This window comes from Alosa alosa, chromosome 6 (assembly GCF_017589495.1).
Source record: "Alosa alosa isolate M-15738 ecotype Scorff River chromosome 6, AALO_Geno_1.1, whole genome shotgun sequence".
In the NCBI taxonomy this organism is placed as follows: Eukaryota; Metazoa; Chordata; class Actinopteri; order Clupeiformes; family Clupeidae; genus Alosa; species Alosa alosa.
In genome coordinates this window covers 1,089,268-1,107,870 of record NC_063194.1, presented here as the reverse complement: position 1 = coordinate 1,107,870, position 18,603 = coordinate 1,089,268, and the positions used below count along the sequence as shown (strand labels likewise).

At 45.4% G+C, this 18,603-nt stretch overlaps 1 protein-coding gene across 1 annotated transcript in view; it reads left to right on the top strand.

Annotated features, from left to right (window-relative positions):
- LOC125296836 (alpha-1,6-mannosylglycoprotein 6-beta-N-acetylglucosaminyltransferase B-like) overlaps positions 1-18,603 on the top strand; it is an 82,543-nt gene that overhangs the window by 19,397 nt on the left and 44,543 nt on the right. Inside the window, 6 exon segments of the mRNA XM_048246940.1 lie at positions 9,810-9,954; positions 11,529-11,638; positions 12,760-12,833; positions 14,715-14,774; positions 14,776-14,883; positions 16,320-16,484. Of these exon segments, the coding sequence (XP_048102897.1) occupies positions 9,810-9,954; positions 11,529-11,638; positions 12,760-12,833; positions 14,715-14,774; positions 14,776-14,883; positions 16,320-16,484 (662 nt within the window).

Sequence of the window (18,603 nt, the reverse complement as noted above, 5' to 3'; positions counted from 1 at the left end):
TCCCCTTGGGGATCAATAAAGTATCTATCGATCTATCTATCTATCTATCACTTGTGACATTAGTATATGGCAATTTTAGTGGCAGAATAAGATAATCTAAAAGCGAAATAAATATTTAAAGAAAATGTGAAATAATTAGTTTTACTTGGAATGTGGGCTGAAGTAGTTTAATGGTAGCATCTATTTCCACACGTTTTTAATGATTTATTTATGTATGTACAGTATTTCATTACAACTGGTACATGATGCAGTATGAAATAATACCTAATTGTACATATTTCATATGATCTAATATATTTTTATATATAGATATGTATAACATATTTATATTATACATTTCATTACTACACTTGAGATGTACTTTTAGAACATTTCTGCTTTTGTTGACAGTCTGTTTAGGAGCCTTTGCTTTGTTAGGCTGTTGATTAGAGACTAGTGAACTGAAGTCAAGTTCCATCAGGCTTTGTGATATAATGAGTCCCAGCTCAGTAGAGAGCTGCTGAAGCATTTACAAGTACATCTTGACGTGTTGTCAGTCTGATTGCTTCTCTGATGGCTGTGCTAAGGCAACAAGCAGACTAACATGACAGCCCCTCAGAGAAGCACAAGGCGTTCCACATTTTACAGCATGATGGATGCTAATTTCAACCCATTTATAAATCATTTTGCGTGGCTTTGTGTGTGTGTTGGTGTGTCTGTCTGTCTTTCTGCCTGTCTGTCTGTCTGTCTGTCTGTCTGTTTGTATGCAAACAACAAATGTGATGACTTCTCTGAACTGGGATCTCAGAGTGATATTCTGTGTGATTTCCACAGTAACAGAGACACTGAGATATCACTCCAGACTGAGAGGGCCAACTCCAGCGTGTTGTTTGCCCTGACATGCTCTGCATTGGGAGCCCAGCAGCGTGAAATGCATCTTCTGATGCACATCTGACTTCTTCTGTGACCGTCAGACAGATGCCACACACAATTTCCATCTAATCGGCTTCTGCTGGTCTGGATATTAATCTTTCTCTGACTGTCTCTTTCATTCATTCATTCTCTCTTTTGCTTTTTTTCCCGCCGCATCAGTTTTTATCTTTCCATCCCTTTATCTCTGTCCACACCTCATTGCCTCAAATTCTGTGCACCCTTACGCAAAACCCAAGCTCCTTAAATACACAGTCACACCTATTCAACATACACACACAAGCACACACACACACACACACACACACACACTTTCTCTCTCTCTTTGTGTGACTTTCCGCACAGTCTAAATCTGAATATGTGGTGTACATTTCCTTTTTCTGCCCCTCTTTTTAATTGAGCTTTGAGAGAGAATCTGATAAGTTTCTGCTGGAGTGTTTCCTTCCATCACATCCTAAGCTGTCAGATGAAAATGAGGCCAAGGGGGATAAGCAATGCTAGTTATCCACTCGAGTAGACTCTCCTCCTCACACTCCTCGCACAACACACACACACACACAACACACACACACACACGACTCGGCTAGGCACGTGGGCTCACACCCTCTCAGCCTCAGTGGTAATGAGGATATTGAGGGTTGGTAATGTAGGACGGGTGAAATGTGAAGAATATGCTTAAAGCTTATCGTGAGTGTGAGTGTGTGTGTGTGTGTGTGTGTGTGTGTGTGTGTGTGTGTGTGTGTGTGTGTGTCAGATAGATTTCCAGAGGATATGTGAAAGGAAGTTTCATATGGGATGGGATCCTTCATATCAGAAGGCAGCCACCTCAGCAGTGAAGGAGAAGCTGAGGCAGCAGAAAGGCATGGAGGGTCTGCTATGTGCTTGTGGACTACACTATACTGTGTTCATTTTGTTTTTAGATTGGTTGTAGAAGTGTGTGTGTGTGTGTGTGTGTGTGTGTGTGTGTGTGTGTGTGTGTGTGTGTGTGTGTGTGTGTGTGTGTGTGTGTGTGTGCGTGTGTGAGTGGGTTTGAGGCATTTTCTACTTGCTTTTCAGTATCATGCTTTTGGTTAATGCCCTTAGATTTCAAACTAGGACACATACACCCTCAGCCTGTTCCATAGTGTTCAGTCTCAGCTTTTTGACTCGGTGGTGTGGTTCGATTAGCCTTAAAGAAACCCAGCCACTTCTTCCGCCATCCAATTAAGAATTCATGAGAGCGTTTTCTAGTTTCCTTGTAATGACATCTGTCAAATTTTGCCTCGTACTCTCATTAGTATCCCAGCCAGCCCAGAGACAATCACTGAGTACTGAGGACTGAGGACTGAATACTGAGGCTCTATCTCCGCGAGCGCACTGCGCTGTCTTACTGTCTCATGCTGAGTCGGAACACGCTTCAGAGAGCAAAGTTCTGCCTGAACCCAAAATGTCCTCATTTCAGAGTTCAAGCTTACACTCATGAATGACAGACAACAGTTAAAGTTACTTGACTTGGCCAAGACTGTGAATGTATGTGTGTGTGTGTGTGTGTGTGTGTGTGTGTATTGTCCTGAGGAGCGTGTGAAGCAGAAAATTCCATTCCTGCCGGCTTCAGTTACATGTCCCAGTTACAGTACATGTTCAGCTGTTGTCATCAGTATCAGAGTCGAGTCGAAACAGCCATCACAGCCACAAGAAACCAGTATCAGCTTTTTGTGTCAGTGAGTGGCCGATAAGCATACTGCCTGTTGGAGTCTCCTATGAAGCAGAAATAGACAGCAGTGTTCAACCCAAGCACTGTCCTGAGGTTGGTCTTGATTGCTGGACTTGTTTTGATTCCAAATAGCAAAACATTTTTTACATTAAGTATAAACATATCTTTATTCTTTATTCTTGTAGTCTAGTTCTGTAGTCTTAACTTAACATTCAAAAAAGAGAGTATTTGTTTACAAGAGCTGCTCCACAAACATATGCATTAAAATACTCAATTCTAATAGTCCAGTTCCAAACCCTATTAGCAAAGATTCTTTAGAGCAGCTCATCAGCCGTCTCTGCTACTAGTGGCTGCTGCAGTGTAATTGTGAGGCAATTGCAGTGTAATTGTGATGTTGATGGTGCTGTGCTGGTCACAGGGGCACATCTCTTGTTAAGACAGGGAAGTGTCTGTGCCCTTCATGATGTTTTCTAAACAAAGTTCGGGAGGAGCCCTTAAGGATGATTGACAGCAATTAACTCACCTGTCTTCCGCCGCCAGGGTATTTAAGCAGGCCTCCTTATCCATACGTCACTCGCAAAATTATTGGAGTCGCAAAGCCTCGGTAGGCAGACGTAATGGAGCTGGGTCGTTTCACTACTAACCATCCAAAAGCTACATCCAGTCCATGGGCCACAGCCTCCTGGTTAACCAGCGTTTTCAGGTCACTGCACAGAGCAAGGGTAAGCTACAACTATCGATTATGCTATAGCCTACTCACCCCAGCCTACTTCAAGGCTCTAACATCAGGCTGCTCCAAGCTCGCGTTTTCACGTCGCACGATTATCCATGTAACTCGAAATGCTCTAAATTCTAACATGGCTCGCCACGCCAAGCGTCTGAAGTTTGTAGGCTATCCACTATCCAGCGGAGGCCTATCTTCCGAAGATCACTCAATCCGTAATCCGTGTTTGGATTTCATTCCATGCCAACACCGACAGGAGGGAGTGATCGCCACCCCATTGACGGCTTATTAAAATGTTTGCTATTATCGCATCGCATACAATCGTTTATCGCATCGCAATGCAATGCATTATCTTATTGCAAGCTGCAATTATTTATGTCTTCTTGTGTGACAGTTAGTGAAACACGACACTGCACTGACGTGCTCATCAATCAGAAGTGGCACAACTTTGGATATTAGCTAACTCTTGACATCAACATTAAAAAAAAAAAAAACCTTATCGCTATTGCATTGCTCCAATCATTGGACAGCAGCACACATCCGCAGCACTCTCCATTTCCGCGGCATCTTGTTCCGTAGGTCGGATGGGAAAATCCATCCTCCTCCGTCTTTTAACTCCTATTTAAGCCCTATAAACCAATCTTTTCTCCTTCCCACTCCCTCTACTCATTCTCTTCTCCTGACCAGGAGGCAGGCCGCTCTTGACAGCGCTTTCCTGCACCACACGCTCCAGAGCGTATCACTCCGCTGCCTCAGCCACAGCCACGCCAGCGGCCCAGGTTCTTAACCACCGACTTCCTTCCCGCAGCATCTCTGCCGTACTTCCGGATCCGACTCCACTTCTTCAGACGGCCCCTGTAGCGACCGCATCGCTACTCCCTCCGCCCTCTTCCCCTTCCCCACCCACTTCCCCCAGCCAGGGCTGCCCCTCTTCCAGTCGTTCCGACGACTGCTCCCTCCCTTCCCCCTTTTTCCCCTCCCCATTCCATTCCCGGAGTCACGTCTGTACAGCACGCCACGACTCATGAAGAGGCGTCCGTTCAAACTCACCTCACTAGCTCCCTATTTTCTTTACGTGTTAGCGAGCACCTGGTCTCAGCCGGCTCCGGTAGGGACCGTGTCGCTACGGCCCCCTACCCATCCCTTCCCCGGCTCCGCGCTAGACCAGCCTGCCGCAGCGGGTTATCAGCACTCTGCGAGTGCTTCGGATCACGACGTCCCATTCCGGCTCCCCAGCTATTCACTAGCCACAGCAAAGGCCCTTCGACCACCTCCTCACGCTGCACGTTCGAGCTTTAACATCCCGTTCCGTCTACCCAGCTATTCATTAGCCACAGCCATTTCATTCCATCTGGATACTCCCCATTCATGCTCTTCATGCCTTATCTGCCTATCATGTATTATGTGTTGTATGTCGTATCATGCTGAATATGTCATGTTTTATCAGGTAATGGTATTCTAAAAGTATTCTTTCAGCCCAGGTTGAATTATTTAAGGCTGCCACAGATAGTACGGAATGAGCTTGGACCCAATGCAACAACAGCTTCAGGGAGACCCATGCAGCAACTGCTCCGCTGAGCTCCTGCTACAACGGCTCTGCTGATCCCCAAGACCCATGCAACAAAAGCTACACAGAGCTCCAGGACCCATGCAACGCCTGCTTCGCTGAGCCTCAAGAACCATACAGCAACAACTACTCTGAGCTCGAAGAACCATGCAATGACCGCTTCGCTCAGCCCCAAGAACCATGCAGCAACAACTACGCCGAGCCCCAAGACCCATGCAACGACTGCTTCGCTGAAGCCCCAAGACCCATGCAACGACTGCTTTGCTCAGCCCCAAGACCCATGCAAAGACTGCTTTGCTGAAGCCCCAAGACCCATGCAAAGACTGCTTTGCTCAGCCCCAAGAGCCATGCAGCAACAACTAAGCCGAGATCCAGGACCCATGCAACGTCGGCTCCACCAAGCCCGGAGAACCATGCAACAGCAGCTACGCCGAGTCCCAAGACCCATGAAACGATTGCTTCGCTAAGCCCCAGAACCATGCAGCAAATATACCAAGCTCCATGACCCATACAGCAGCAGCTACACCGAGGCCCAAGATCCGTGCAATGACTGCTCTGCCGAGCCCAAAGCCCCATGCAGCAACAGCTCCACCGAGCCCCAGGACCCAGGCAACGACAGCTCCACCGAGCTACTGGACCCAGGCAACGACGGCGCCGAGCCCCAGGACCCATGCTGAAGCAGCTCCGCTGAGCCCATAGGACCTTTAGGAACAGTTCTGCCAAGGTTCAGGACCCATCTAATGTCTACTCCGCTGAGCCCCAAGACCATGCAGCAACGTCTTGGCTGAACCCCGAGACCCTCGCGGCAGCAGCTCTGCTGAACCCTGACACCCATTGTTCCCACGGTTATGCAATACACGAATGTCCCCCGCTGAGCAAAGAACTAAGATACACTCTTATGCATTTGCCGCTTGCCTCGCTATACTTTGCAAGGGGTTCATGTCACAGCACTCTGATTCACCCTCCATCATGTTTACCGGCCTCCTTTGGGCTGCTGAGATGTAGTGAGTCTACATGCCCCTCGTCTCATTTCATTTCCGATGGCAGATCTTGAGTTAGACCAGGACTCAATACGTTTACTACCAATCAGACTAAACCGATCAGTTCCGAAAAGGACACTCCTATTCATATCCAACTCTGCCTCAGATCCTCAGCTTTCATACCCATCACACTACATCTCATATCGGTCAGCTCAAGCATCGCCTACTAGCCCACTCTCTTCATCTCAGATGAAGGGTACTCGTCACAGGTTCCAGGCTCTAATATATATCCTTGTCACGTCCGGTTCCCGCAGGCCGCTACTCTGTGCATTGGCCTATCAGAGCAGCAATCAAATACTGAGCCGTTGGTCCACAGATGCCTATCAGTCCTACTGTACATCCACTCCATCTAGTGGATCTATGACTTGCTAAGCAAGCGCAAATGTAATTTCGGTAGTGGCCTTCCTTTCTGCTCTTTTGGGGTGCAAGCGGCCATCGCTCTATCGCGATCTCCGCTTCAGGCATTCCATGACCACGGCCAGCTACCATGCCAACCACGCGCTTAGCTTATACGCTCAGTATAGCAATCATGCCGACGGGCGAACTAGTGAAACTCATTAAGCTGGCAGTGCTTAGCATTGGCTCGCTCTTATCTAATCTCCTAGAACATAAGAGACACCTTCACCCACCCCCCACCCAGATGTTGAACACAATGCAACCTAACCCCCATACCACACACACACACACACACACACACACACCTACACACACACCTACATACTGTACACACACACACCTACACACCTACACACACACCTACACACCTACACACACACCTACATACTGTACACACACACACACACCTACACCTACATACTGTACACACACACACACACACCTACACCTACACACCTACACACACACCTACATACTGTACACACACACACACACCTACACACACACCTACATACTGTACACACACACACACACCTACACACACACCTACATACTGTACACACACCTACACCTACACACACACCTACATACTGTACACACATACACCTACATACTGTACACACGCACATACACATACACATACATACTGTGCGCACACACACAGAGACATGCGCACTCACACTCACATACACACACACACACAGAGATACATGCGCACACACACACACCCATCCCCAGGTATTGATTCAGTCATGAGGTAATGAATCATCAGTATACTCTTGACAAATAAGGGATTTTAAGTGAGCTAATAAAAACATCATGAGGATACCGGATTAGTGCTGACCCTAGCGTGCCACGGTGCAACACAAGGCCGGGCCATCCCTGGGTGAGGCTGCTCCAGAGTGCCAGCGTCCAAAAAATAAAAAACGGCCGAGTGAGGGGAAATCTGGGTCGTGCCGGGCAATCCCGACAGACCCCGGCACTCCAAACTCCACCACCGCGTGACTTGGCAAGCAGAAGAGCGCTCCTGTGCCCATCTGAACCTGAATATGGCAGGACACGCTGGGCTCGCAGAATTGGCAAGACCGAGACGTGCTTCGCCTCTCCGAGCGAGTGTCCAGCGGCCCAGAAGCGATGCATCTGTAATGTGGACGTGCGGCCAGACAGCCTTTGCCAGACGCTGCGCTCTGTAGCCTACACTGGCAATCAGCTTTCAAGTTTGCCCTGTTTCTCATACACTCAGCTCATCATTAGACACAGACATGGCCCTTCACACAAACACTTTGTTAGAACAGACTTTGTTTTAAAAAAAAAAAACTTGTGCAATTTTTTAAGAACTCAATCACATTTTCCAGCTGCTGTGTTGAACCATACAGTTTCAACAAAAGTGCTCCGACATAAATATGTAACAGTTTGCCCAGCCACTATTATGCTAACTGATGTTAAGAGAACAGTCTCACTGGCCTTGAATTCATTCTGCATTTGTTTGTGCATTGGTGTTGCATACCAGATCTCAATATGTTCTTTACCATTCCCTATTCCATTTCCATTTCACATTTATCAGTCACCTATTCCACTACTAACTGAGCCAGCATGCCTATAGACCCTTTTAATCTGCTCCTAGAGGGTTTCCGTTGAAATGTTTAAAAATGCATATACTTTGAAATGAAAATGAATTGGACTTTAGTGTAATGAACCACAAAATGTCGACTTAAATGTCGAAATAAATGTCCCCAAGTGACCATTAGCTCAATATTGTTTTCTGTTCCACCGGAAATGCCTTAGGAACGCACATGTTTGTTTAAGCAGTTGAAAGGGTCTATATCACTTCAGTCTCACGCCAGCCCTAATCTCATCTCCCTTAATCTTAATCTGACCATCCTGCTCCTTAACCATCATCTTGTAGTCCACTGAAGTGTTCATGCATAGCTTTCCCCTCATACAGTTCCCTTGTTGATCAAAGTGTTTTTCAAACTGGGCCTGCAGCCCATGAAGATCAATCCTTCTCTAATTAAGTTTTTTTTCCCTCCCATACTTTCTGATTAACCACTTGGTCCGTGCTACGTTTCTATGGTGATTTACTCCAGGCTTGTTTTGGATTCTGACAGAGGTGACTTGCTCGTGGACATTGATAAATGAACTCCGACAGCACGGGAGACGAGGGAGCGTGCTCACTGTGCAGTTTCTTTGGCTTAATGCAATTGATTCACCGGCAGAGCGGAGGGAGAAGAAGATTGCTTGCCCCATGCGCTAATTTTAAACAATTGAACGCCAGTTTGGGTTACAGCCTCATAATCCAGGCGGTCCGTGCAACGGAACCCAGGCTCGTTATGCAGTGGAGGCTACTGACAGGTGAACAACAGTGCGCTTGGCCAAACTAGAGAGCCAAATGAGATCCTTTCCCACCCTCTGGGTGAGTGTGAGCGTCAGCTAAGCCACATCTTTTCCCATACAATTCTCCAGCACAAGCAATCAGTCCATGTCCATCTCATCTGGATTTGGAACATGTTACTGTGGCTTCGTATGATTCTAATGAGACATATGAAAACAGAATTCTGGCACCTCAGCTAAAGCATATCTTAACAATACAAATCTCTAACACAAGCAATCTCTCATGAAATGTATTGATGCTAATGAGATATATGAAAGCAAAACACTTTACAATTCCCTTTACCAACACTGCTTCATAGCATGAATAAACTATGAGCACCCATGGTACGCAAACTACTGAATTATGGTATGCAAACTACTGTCCACCCAGAATCTGTTCATTACTGTACTTATTGCCTAAATGCTATGTTTAATTATCGTAATTGAATAGAACATTATTGTGGTATTGCTGGATTCCACAGTATACTTTATATATAAGGCTAAAAGGCACGCTGTAGTTGTGTTATAAAGTATGTGAGCCTGTATAAAAGTGTCATATTGATAACTCGCATGTGTATTTATTAGTGATGCAGTGTGCACGGAAGCATGACCTACTCCTAAGAAGTCACATGTGTGCGTGTGTGTGTGCGTGTGTGTGTGTGTGTGTACACGGTGTAATTTGCTAGGTGAGATCAGGAGCAGCATTGCGCTTCAGCTGTGTGCGTGAGCACGTCGGGTCTCAGTTCAAGCGGAGCTGGAAGGGGAGGCAGGAAAAACAAACTACCAGGCTAATTTAATGCCTTTGTTGTTTGGCCGAGGCATGCCATTGTTCTCTGCCAGTATCTCCGCCGTTTTAATGCAGGCTGGGGAGACAGAAGGGATATAAAAATAAAAAGTCAGACCAAGTTTGTGTTGTGGTTCCTTCACAGACATTTACAAGGTCAGCTTATATAAGAGTCTTAGACAACTCTATGTCTTTAGACCGTGTCAAAGCTCTCAAGCCCAATGATGACAAAAGAACTAAGGTTTCTATTAGATAAAAATTTCTAACTGATATTATTAATGTGTGCGTGTGTGCGTGTGTGTGTGTGTGTGTGTGTGTGTGTGCAGTGCTGGGGGGTCTGGAGTCCCGTGGGGTCCTGAAGAAGATCAGTGACATGCTGGAGGTGATCATGAAGAGGATCGACAGCCTCTCCAGACTGGGCAACACCAGCGACGCCCACAGACTAGATGAGCTGAGCTCCGCCCTGGACAGGTAACACACACACAGAGACACAAGCAAACACACACACACCCAGAGACGCAGGCAAACGCAAACACACACACACACACACACACACACAGAGACACAAGCAAACACACACACCCAGAGACGCAGGCAAACGCAAACACACACACACACACACACACATACAGGCAAAGAGAGAGTGAGAGAGAAAGCAGTGTGTTGTGTTGAGATTCCTATCTGAACCTATCTGCGTCTGTTGGCATGAGCAATGGACACCACACAACATCTCATCTAGTTATGAATCCCCTCCCTCTTTCAGGATCTTTCAGATCGTGATTGTGAAAGGCTACTGCTGAACCAGCAGAACCTTCTCTCTCTCTCTCGCTCGTTCTCTCTCGCTCTTTCGCCTCCTCACTTTTTCCTCTTTTCTGAGTCTCCATGGCAACAGACAGTCCATCACAAGCGTGTCTGCATTGTGTCGTGACTTGACCGCATCTGGACCCTCTTCCCACTGGACGTGACTTGGCCTTGGAGGGGAATATATAACCATGCATAAACAAACAGCCAGGATGCATGCTAAATTCCAGGGAGATGGTAATGTAAAGATTAGTTAGGAAAATCCACTGCGAGTTTGGGTTCGCAAAGTTACCATTGCTCACAAGAAACCCGCATGGAGATCCCAAAAACCTATCAAGAGTAATTGATCCATAGTATGGTTAAATAAAAGGGATTTTAAAAGTCACTCTCTCTTCTTCTCTCTCTCTGTCTCTCTATATCTCTCTCCCTCACTCTCTGTCTCTCTGTCCTCCCTCTCTCTCTCTCCTTCTGACAACAGTAATTGTTCTCCGTCCTGGCGGTTCTCAGAGTTGCCCGTCACGTCTTGCTGAGTCAGACTATTATCAGCGCCAAATAAATTGTGTCAGGATTGAAAAGCGTTCCATTTCACGCTCCAGCCAGGGGCTCCATAATTAGCATTCTCACGTTCATGTTGTGTTAAGTGAGTGGACCCCTCGCATACGGGGGTGTCACATTTGCTCAAAATGGTCAAGATGGAGCCGCAGCCTTGAGATCAGACAGGACTTATACAGTGGAGCTGTACACGTTTTAAACCTCTTTGATATTTTCTGAAAATCTGCATGAAATATGACTTGAACCTCATAAAAGAATGATAAAAAGAAGTGGATGTAATTTTTTTATGTACATTTTCATTACGTAAACGATGAGAGATCCAACTTTGGTTGGGTAACTTTAGGATGAAAAAGTTTCAGCTGAAAAATCAGCTGTGAGTGAATTTTCAAGCATTCATATGATTTCATTTATTCACTTTTGTCCAAAGCAATTTACAGAACACCATCAGCATCTTGATCTACAGAAATCGTATATTTGTTTTGATAACAATTTCTTTACTACAGCTAAAAGTGTACCACGGTCTCTGTGTTACTGTCACTATTTGTACTAGTCAAACATCAAATGCCATTGGTATGGTGTCTGTATGTCTTCTCAAATGTTTGTACTGTATGTTTGTTTTGTGTGTGTGTGTGTGTGTGTGTGTGTGTGTGTGTGCGTGCGTGCGTGCATGTCCATTCTCTGGCTATGTAAAGGTTCCAGCCCATGGGTCTGGTTGAGCGCATCCAGGCCATTGCGCAGAACGTCTCGGACATGGCCGTGAAGGTGGAGCAGATCCTGCAGAGGAGCCAGGCTGCCAACAAAGGTGCGACTTAGACCCATATCAATTTCAATGGCTACTCAGACTGTAGTTTCTCCAAAAAGGTGTGTATTGGACCCATATCAATGGCTACTCAGACTGTAGTTTCTCTCAATGGCTGTTTCAGAGTGATCCCTTGCTCCATCTCAGTTGAACTGCTTTTTCCTAACTCGCTGCTTAAAGGTTTCTTTCAACCTCAAGCCCTGTGGGACTCTATAGCATTTGCTAGCTACACTTTTAACTGATAGTGACAGCTGAAGGGGCTGCACTGCTGAAAGACTGGCACTTTCAGTCAATCCATGAGTCTTTTTCACCTTCTATTCAGCTCCAGTGCCCTTGTTAATGCTCTGAGGGTCCTGCATGCAGACTTGTCTGTGCTTGCGGGTGACATGCTACAAGTGTGTGTTCTTTCATTAAATCCATTTAGCTCGTCGTTTCACAGATTGTTATTTGTCGGGCAGAGATGCTGGAGGCCGCCCAAAGTTGAAATATGCTTCACTGATATCCTGCTCAGGCAGTTAAATCCGGGCTTTGAGCTAGGAGTGGTTCGCCGTGGAGCGGTGTTCATTGTTGCAGCTGCAATTAATATTCTAATGTTCCGGAATGGGCTCTAATCCTCTGTGATCACGAAACACAGACTTGGCACCACCACCAGCGTGAGGAGAGCTCTCCCAGCCTCCTGCATTAGAGTGTGCTGCCAAAGTGATAAATATGCGTAGGAATGCGCGTGCATGCTTGCATACATGCACACACACACATGCATGCACATACAGTATGACACATGAGCCAGTATGCAAATAATACACACACATGCATGAAAACACTTAAGATGTCATGATTGGCATATTTATATACACACACACTGACAGCCATGTATAAGTCAATTTAGCCAATGACTCACTTACTGTTTGTCTGTATTTTTAAAGATGAGTGGGCAATCCCTCACTTTCTCTTTTCACAAGAACTTCTCTTTAATGGGGCCAACTGACTGGAGACTAAGGGAAACAGTGTTTTGCCTTTGAAACAGGAGACAAGACAAAAGACCCCTTAAGACTTCCTGAGTTAACTCTGAAAAAAGAAGACTTCCTTAGTTTGTTAAAATGGTTTTGATGTTGTTTTCTCTGCAGTAAGAGATGGCTTGGTGGGCCAGTGTGACGTCCCTAAGGATCCTCATTACCCCGACTGCTCTAGCAAATTGGATGTGAGTATTGCACACTACAGCTTGATCCCCTAACAATTTCTTCATTTACTTATGATTAACATTAATAATTAAATACAGTTATAATTTGTAGTGGAATCTTTTATAATTATTAATTTAATCTAACTAACTATTACTACTAGCTATTTCTCTAATCACTATATTTGTATTATATGTGCTGTGTCCTGTGATGTTTTTGTAGTTGTGGCAGCCTTTACCCTTACCTGAAGCTAATTTCTCCCTTGGAAGCCCTAATAAAGTACTCAAAAAGGATGAAATGCCCGCACTCTGCTAAAAACTCCCATACATTTATTGTGTGCTGCAACGTTTCAACCCGGCTGGGTCTTCCTTCCGCAAACTGCAAAAACCGTTTGCCTGAGGAAGACCCAGCCGGGTCGAAACTAGGGCTGCACAATTAATCGAATTATAATCACAATCACAATTTTGGCTTCCCACGGTCAAATTTGTGTGATCGAGCGATATTAAAAATGTGTGCTCCACTCATATGCTCTGTACAAAACAAATCAAGCGCTCCATAAACCTGTCTGACCATGCCTGGATGTAGCCTACCAATGACACCCTGCACTGCTCAGCCTAAAGTTTCTTGGATGCACTGTGGACTAGACTAATTTTGTTCATGTAAATTACAGAATACACGTGTGCAACCTACGATGTGCATATGTGTTTCAAGCCACAACCCTCAAAACAAGTGAACAATAATTTGCGTCACTTCAGCAGCCTGGTCTTTGCGGTCGCAGCCCCTCACTCGCAGTCTCCCCAAATATTAACGAAGTAGCGCGCACAAAAACTTTTCGTAAGTTGCAGCCAAGTCTATATTTGCAACAGAGGTTTACAGGCCATGGTGGCCTTGGTGCCCCCTTCTTTCAATATTCTGCTTTGCGTACGACTAGCGATTTTTATTTAGCCAACAGCCTGGCAAGAAAGTCAACTATGAGAAAAGTAACTTTAATTTAATCATATTACATTCTGCACGCATCCCCCTACCCATTTATTTTGGTGGAATACAATTTTTTCCCTCAATACATGAAAAACTATATATCAGAATAAACAGCAGACCTTACCGAACACAAAGGTATAAAAGCATTCCCCTGTACAGTTAGCCATTCCAGAGTAATCCGGTTTTAAATTTGCAGCAATGTCTACATGCATGTCTCCAACTTTGGGCTTTAGGTTTCACAATGTGTTTAAATTGTTCAATACATGATTTTATAACAGGCCAAATAGAAAATAAATGTTAAATATAGCCTAGATATCTGTAAATGTTAAAATCAGTTCTATGATTTACAATTCTATGTAATATGTCATGTTTGATGTTTTTGTACTGTTTTATACTGTGATGCAGGTCTGCTGCTGTGAATAGGCTAAATATAACTTCGATCATTTTTATGTAGCCTACTGTATAGTTAACTTTGGCTTTGGTGCCCTGAGGTGTGGCCTTCGTGCCCCCCACCAAATATGCCCAACTGAAGGCCAAGTGGCCTTGCCCCTACAATGATGAAATTCCAAGCCTGGGAGTAAATGGGTGAATTTGGGTGAACCAGATACTGTAGCAAGTCCAATATGTTTAGGGAAAAAAAAATTTTGTCACTAAGATTAATGAATAATCGTGATGATTGTATAATTTTGGCCATAATCTTGCAGCCCTAGTCGAAACATTGCAGCACACAATAAATATATTGGAGTTTTTAGCAGAGTGCGGGCATTTCATCCTTTTCAAGTTCTAGTTCCATTTGCCCTGTACCTCACCGGTGGGGATGTGCACACTACTACAACTACTCTATGAGACCTAATAAAGTAACCTTGAACCCTGATACTTAATTGGCTTCTAACAGTGTTGCATTGTGGACATGTTTGTTATTCCAGTGGATGCGAGCCCGATGGACCTCTGACCCCTGTTATAGCTTCTATGGAGTGGACGGCTCCGGAATGCTCCTTCCTCGTTTACCTGAGTGAGGTGGAGTGGTTCTGTCCCCCACTGGCCTGGAGGAACCATAGCAGCATGCCCACTGCTCATCCAGCGCCAACTGGACAAGTGAGTTAGGAGTAAGGCCCAGGCTACACAGGGTCCACAACTGAAGCACTCCATTGGTGGAGTGTCCGCTGCAATAATTGACAAATAGCTTCCACTATAATCAATGGAACTGGCTACACCAGACGTGATAGCAACGCGTACGTTCAAAATAATTAGACTATTCTTACACTCCATGAAGGAGCGCTTTAGTGGACGACCCTGTGTAGCCTGGGCCTACCAGTAGCCTACATGACTTATGCATAGCTCTGGCAATAGCTTTCTGGCAGTGGCAAGGCATTGTGAGCACTGTTCACATTTGGAAAAGTGTAAGCGGATTCTCCCGTGGGCGTGCAGAGGTAGAGAGCAGAGCAGAGCAGAGCAGAGCAGGAAAACCTTCTCTGATTTATCTATGCCTTTATCTTCTTCTCAGCGAGTGAGTGAGTCAGTGTGATTGCATCTCCGCACAATCTGCCATATCCTGAAGCTCCGGAGCCGGAAACTGGAGACAGACTCTCCATCTCTCCCTCCCAGAGCACCCACAACCTCTTTGTGATGAGTGCTATCTGAAAGTGAATGTGTGACGCATGTTAGCTGAAAGAGAACGCACCTATAGGCATTATGTTGTAGAAAGCTTACAGGTAAACTGTAGGTGTGCTTAGTACTGGAATAAGATTATCTGAAGCTTTTTATCGTATTTCTAACACTTTTTTCAGACTTGAGGGCTTGAAATGAGAGATGCTTTAATTCAGTCGAAATCCCCTTTGGAGAGGGAGGTGAATGTGAAACTGCTTTTACATACTGTATGTGTGAGTCTTGCTCTCAGGCATGGCAGGCTTCTGCTGTGGTTGTGTGTGAGGGTGAAAGGGCACGTTCAAGAGGATCAGAGCCTCAAGAGGCAGAAAGATGGAGTCTCTCTGAGGCTGCAGGCTCTTCAGTGTAGGAGCACAACTTATTGCAAGGAGCTGGAATCATGCTATCTCATGCACTATGTTGCCCACTCACTTTTCTTATATTCTTGGTATCAGACTATTCACCTTGAATGCCCTCATCATAGTTGACTTACATGCGACCAACTAAACACTATGCAGTTCTATTATAAGATCATAATACACTATGTAATAGATAATACAGTATATCATTACAGTGCTAGACCGAGGACATGTTTTTGCTACAATTTTGGTAATGTACTCTTGGCCCTGGCCTTGCTTTCCTCACACCATCTCAATACTGGGAGGTGGACCTGCCGTTTAACAACTTGTGTTTTGTTGTTTCGACACTTTCCTCCTAAACACACGCGCATGCACACATACACACATGCACACACGCACAACTCGCACACTTACTCACACACACACACACACACACACCCACACGCACACACCCTCACCCACGCGCGCACACACACACATCCATGCACGCACCCTCTCTCACATACTCACATACTCATACACACACAGGCGGCACTGCGCTTGGACCTGGGGCCACTGCTGGAGCAGGTGGGCACTGGCAAGGAGTCTCTGAGCTTCATGAGGAGACGCATGCGCAGGCTGGCGGCACAGTGGGCCTCTGCGGCGCGGCGTCTGGACAGCCGTCTGCGCACACGCAGCAGGCAGCAGAAGAGGGTAGGTATCCTGCAGTCGGACTGTCCGGCTGTGTCCCTACTGTATCATTCAAGGGCCGTTCAACCAAGAACGATAATGGCAAAAAAGTATCGCTGTAGCTAATATGAATGACAATGTTCACACATAAACTATAACAATAACGACATGAAGAACGATATCGTTGATGATGACTATCAGAGGGATTTTGAGAATGATAAAACGCTGACAGCCAATCAAAATCAATCACATTTTAGACATCACATTCATCAACATGAGGTGAGACTTTCCTTATCGTATGTCAGTGAGGAAACTCATGTCGTAATCGTTATAGTTATAGTTATCTTTTTAGTTCCAGCTGTGATTGGCCCTTTATACTGGGACTGAGTGGACACACCATCATAGAGCCTATTGGCAAAGCAAAGACACTAGAAGGCACTTGTAACGTGTAGCAATGTCAGGATGTGCTGGCCATTGCAATTGAACGTCTTTTCAGCAGTACAAAAACATGACATACACTGGCAAACCATTTGAGTAAACACATGAGCTCAGAATAAAAAGGCTCTCTGCCGGGAGCCTGTCAGGTGTTTTTCTGGGGGGTTTTTTGAGAATAGCTCTCCGATTTGTGGCAGTGTAAAAAGAGCATTTACTCAGAGAGAGAGAGAGAGAGAGAGAGAGAGAGAATATTTCCTATGCTCTAGTAGTGCATCAAAAAAGCTGTTGAAATCTGATCAACACATGTCTGATGTGCCACAGCTGTCCGCACTAGGCGTTAAGTCAGTGTAGTTTTACTACAAGACATTTTGTCGACAGCACTCTAAACAAAGTTCCCTTGAGTTGCCACTGTAAGATGCCTTGAGGAGGAGAGAGAGAGAGGTAGGAGTGCTCGCTGAAATCCTCCCGCTGATAGCTCCCGTGTCCCGTGGGAATCTAACGGAAGAGGGAGCTCAAATTGACCGAGCCATTAAAGGTCTTGTTGAGTCTAGTGGAACCGCCATCTTTTTCATTATTCTCCGGGAAGCACCAGGGCCCCTCTGGGCACTCCCAGGCAACCCAAGATGAAGTGCCAGACAAATGGCCCCTATTTTATTAGCACTTATACCTCTCTCTCTCTCTCTCCTCTTAAACATGTTAGATATACAGTGCATTCTCCTTGGTGCTCTAACAAGGGGCTTTGCCAAGTGTTTGATTTAATGGTGTCAGCGTTCATGAGCTATTGACACGTGTGGTTGTGTGGCTTGTCTATTTCTATATGAGTGGTGCTATAAAGGATTCATGATCAGTGTGTATACCTTATACAGTAGGTTTATGTGTAGGTTCTCTGTACGCTGTATGTCTGTGTCCAAACGATATGATGCATCTTTGAGTGGTTTTAAATCCTCTTTGAGATGAAGACTTGAAAGTCTCACCGGAGTTCATGTCCATGCTACCTCTGGGGTAGGAATAGGAATAGAAGTGTGTGTGTGTGTGTGTGTGTGTGTGTGTGTGTGTGTTGCATGGCGTTAATATCTGCCAAGTGTGTGTATGTGCATGTGTGGAGGTGTGAGGTGCAAGGTACATCTGGAAGCCTTCAGCCTTACACTCGGATATCACTCTGAAGCAGCTCTCTCTCTCTTTCATCTTTCTCTCTCTCTCTCTTTTTCTCTTTTATACACACACGCACACTCCCTCTGTGTTTGCAGAGAGTCTCGTTGGATTGGCTGATCTAAACCACCCAGAGTTTGGCATGATGTGAAAACCGTCAGAACACACTATGTGATGTTCAGACCACTAGCCAACTGTTTGCATTGGGTGGACAGGGGACACCAAGCGTTTGGTAGTGAAGGCTGATTCATGGTGTGCCAGATTTTTATGATGTGAGATATCATTACAGCTTATGTCTGTATGAATGAGCTGCTTCACTGACTGGCATTACAAGAGCTGTAATGTCCTCTACTGATCGCCTGACACTGTTAGCTGTGTTAAAGGCTTTACAGTGTCCACTATTAAATCTTTTATGATGAAAGGGTTTGTAGAATGCTATGGAAGGTTTGTTGTGTTTTTTATGCGGACTTACTGTCCAGTCGGAATACGATGACGTCCTCATTTCTCCCAACAAAAGTATCATTTAAAATTCCATCTAGAAAAAATACTGATGAGACAG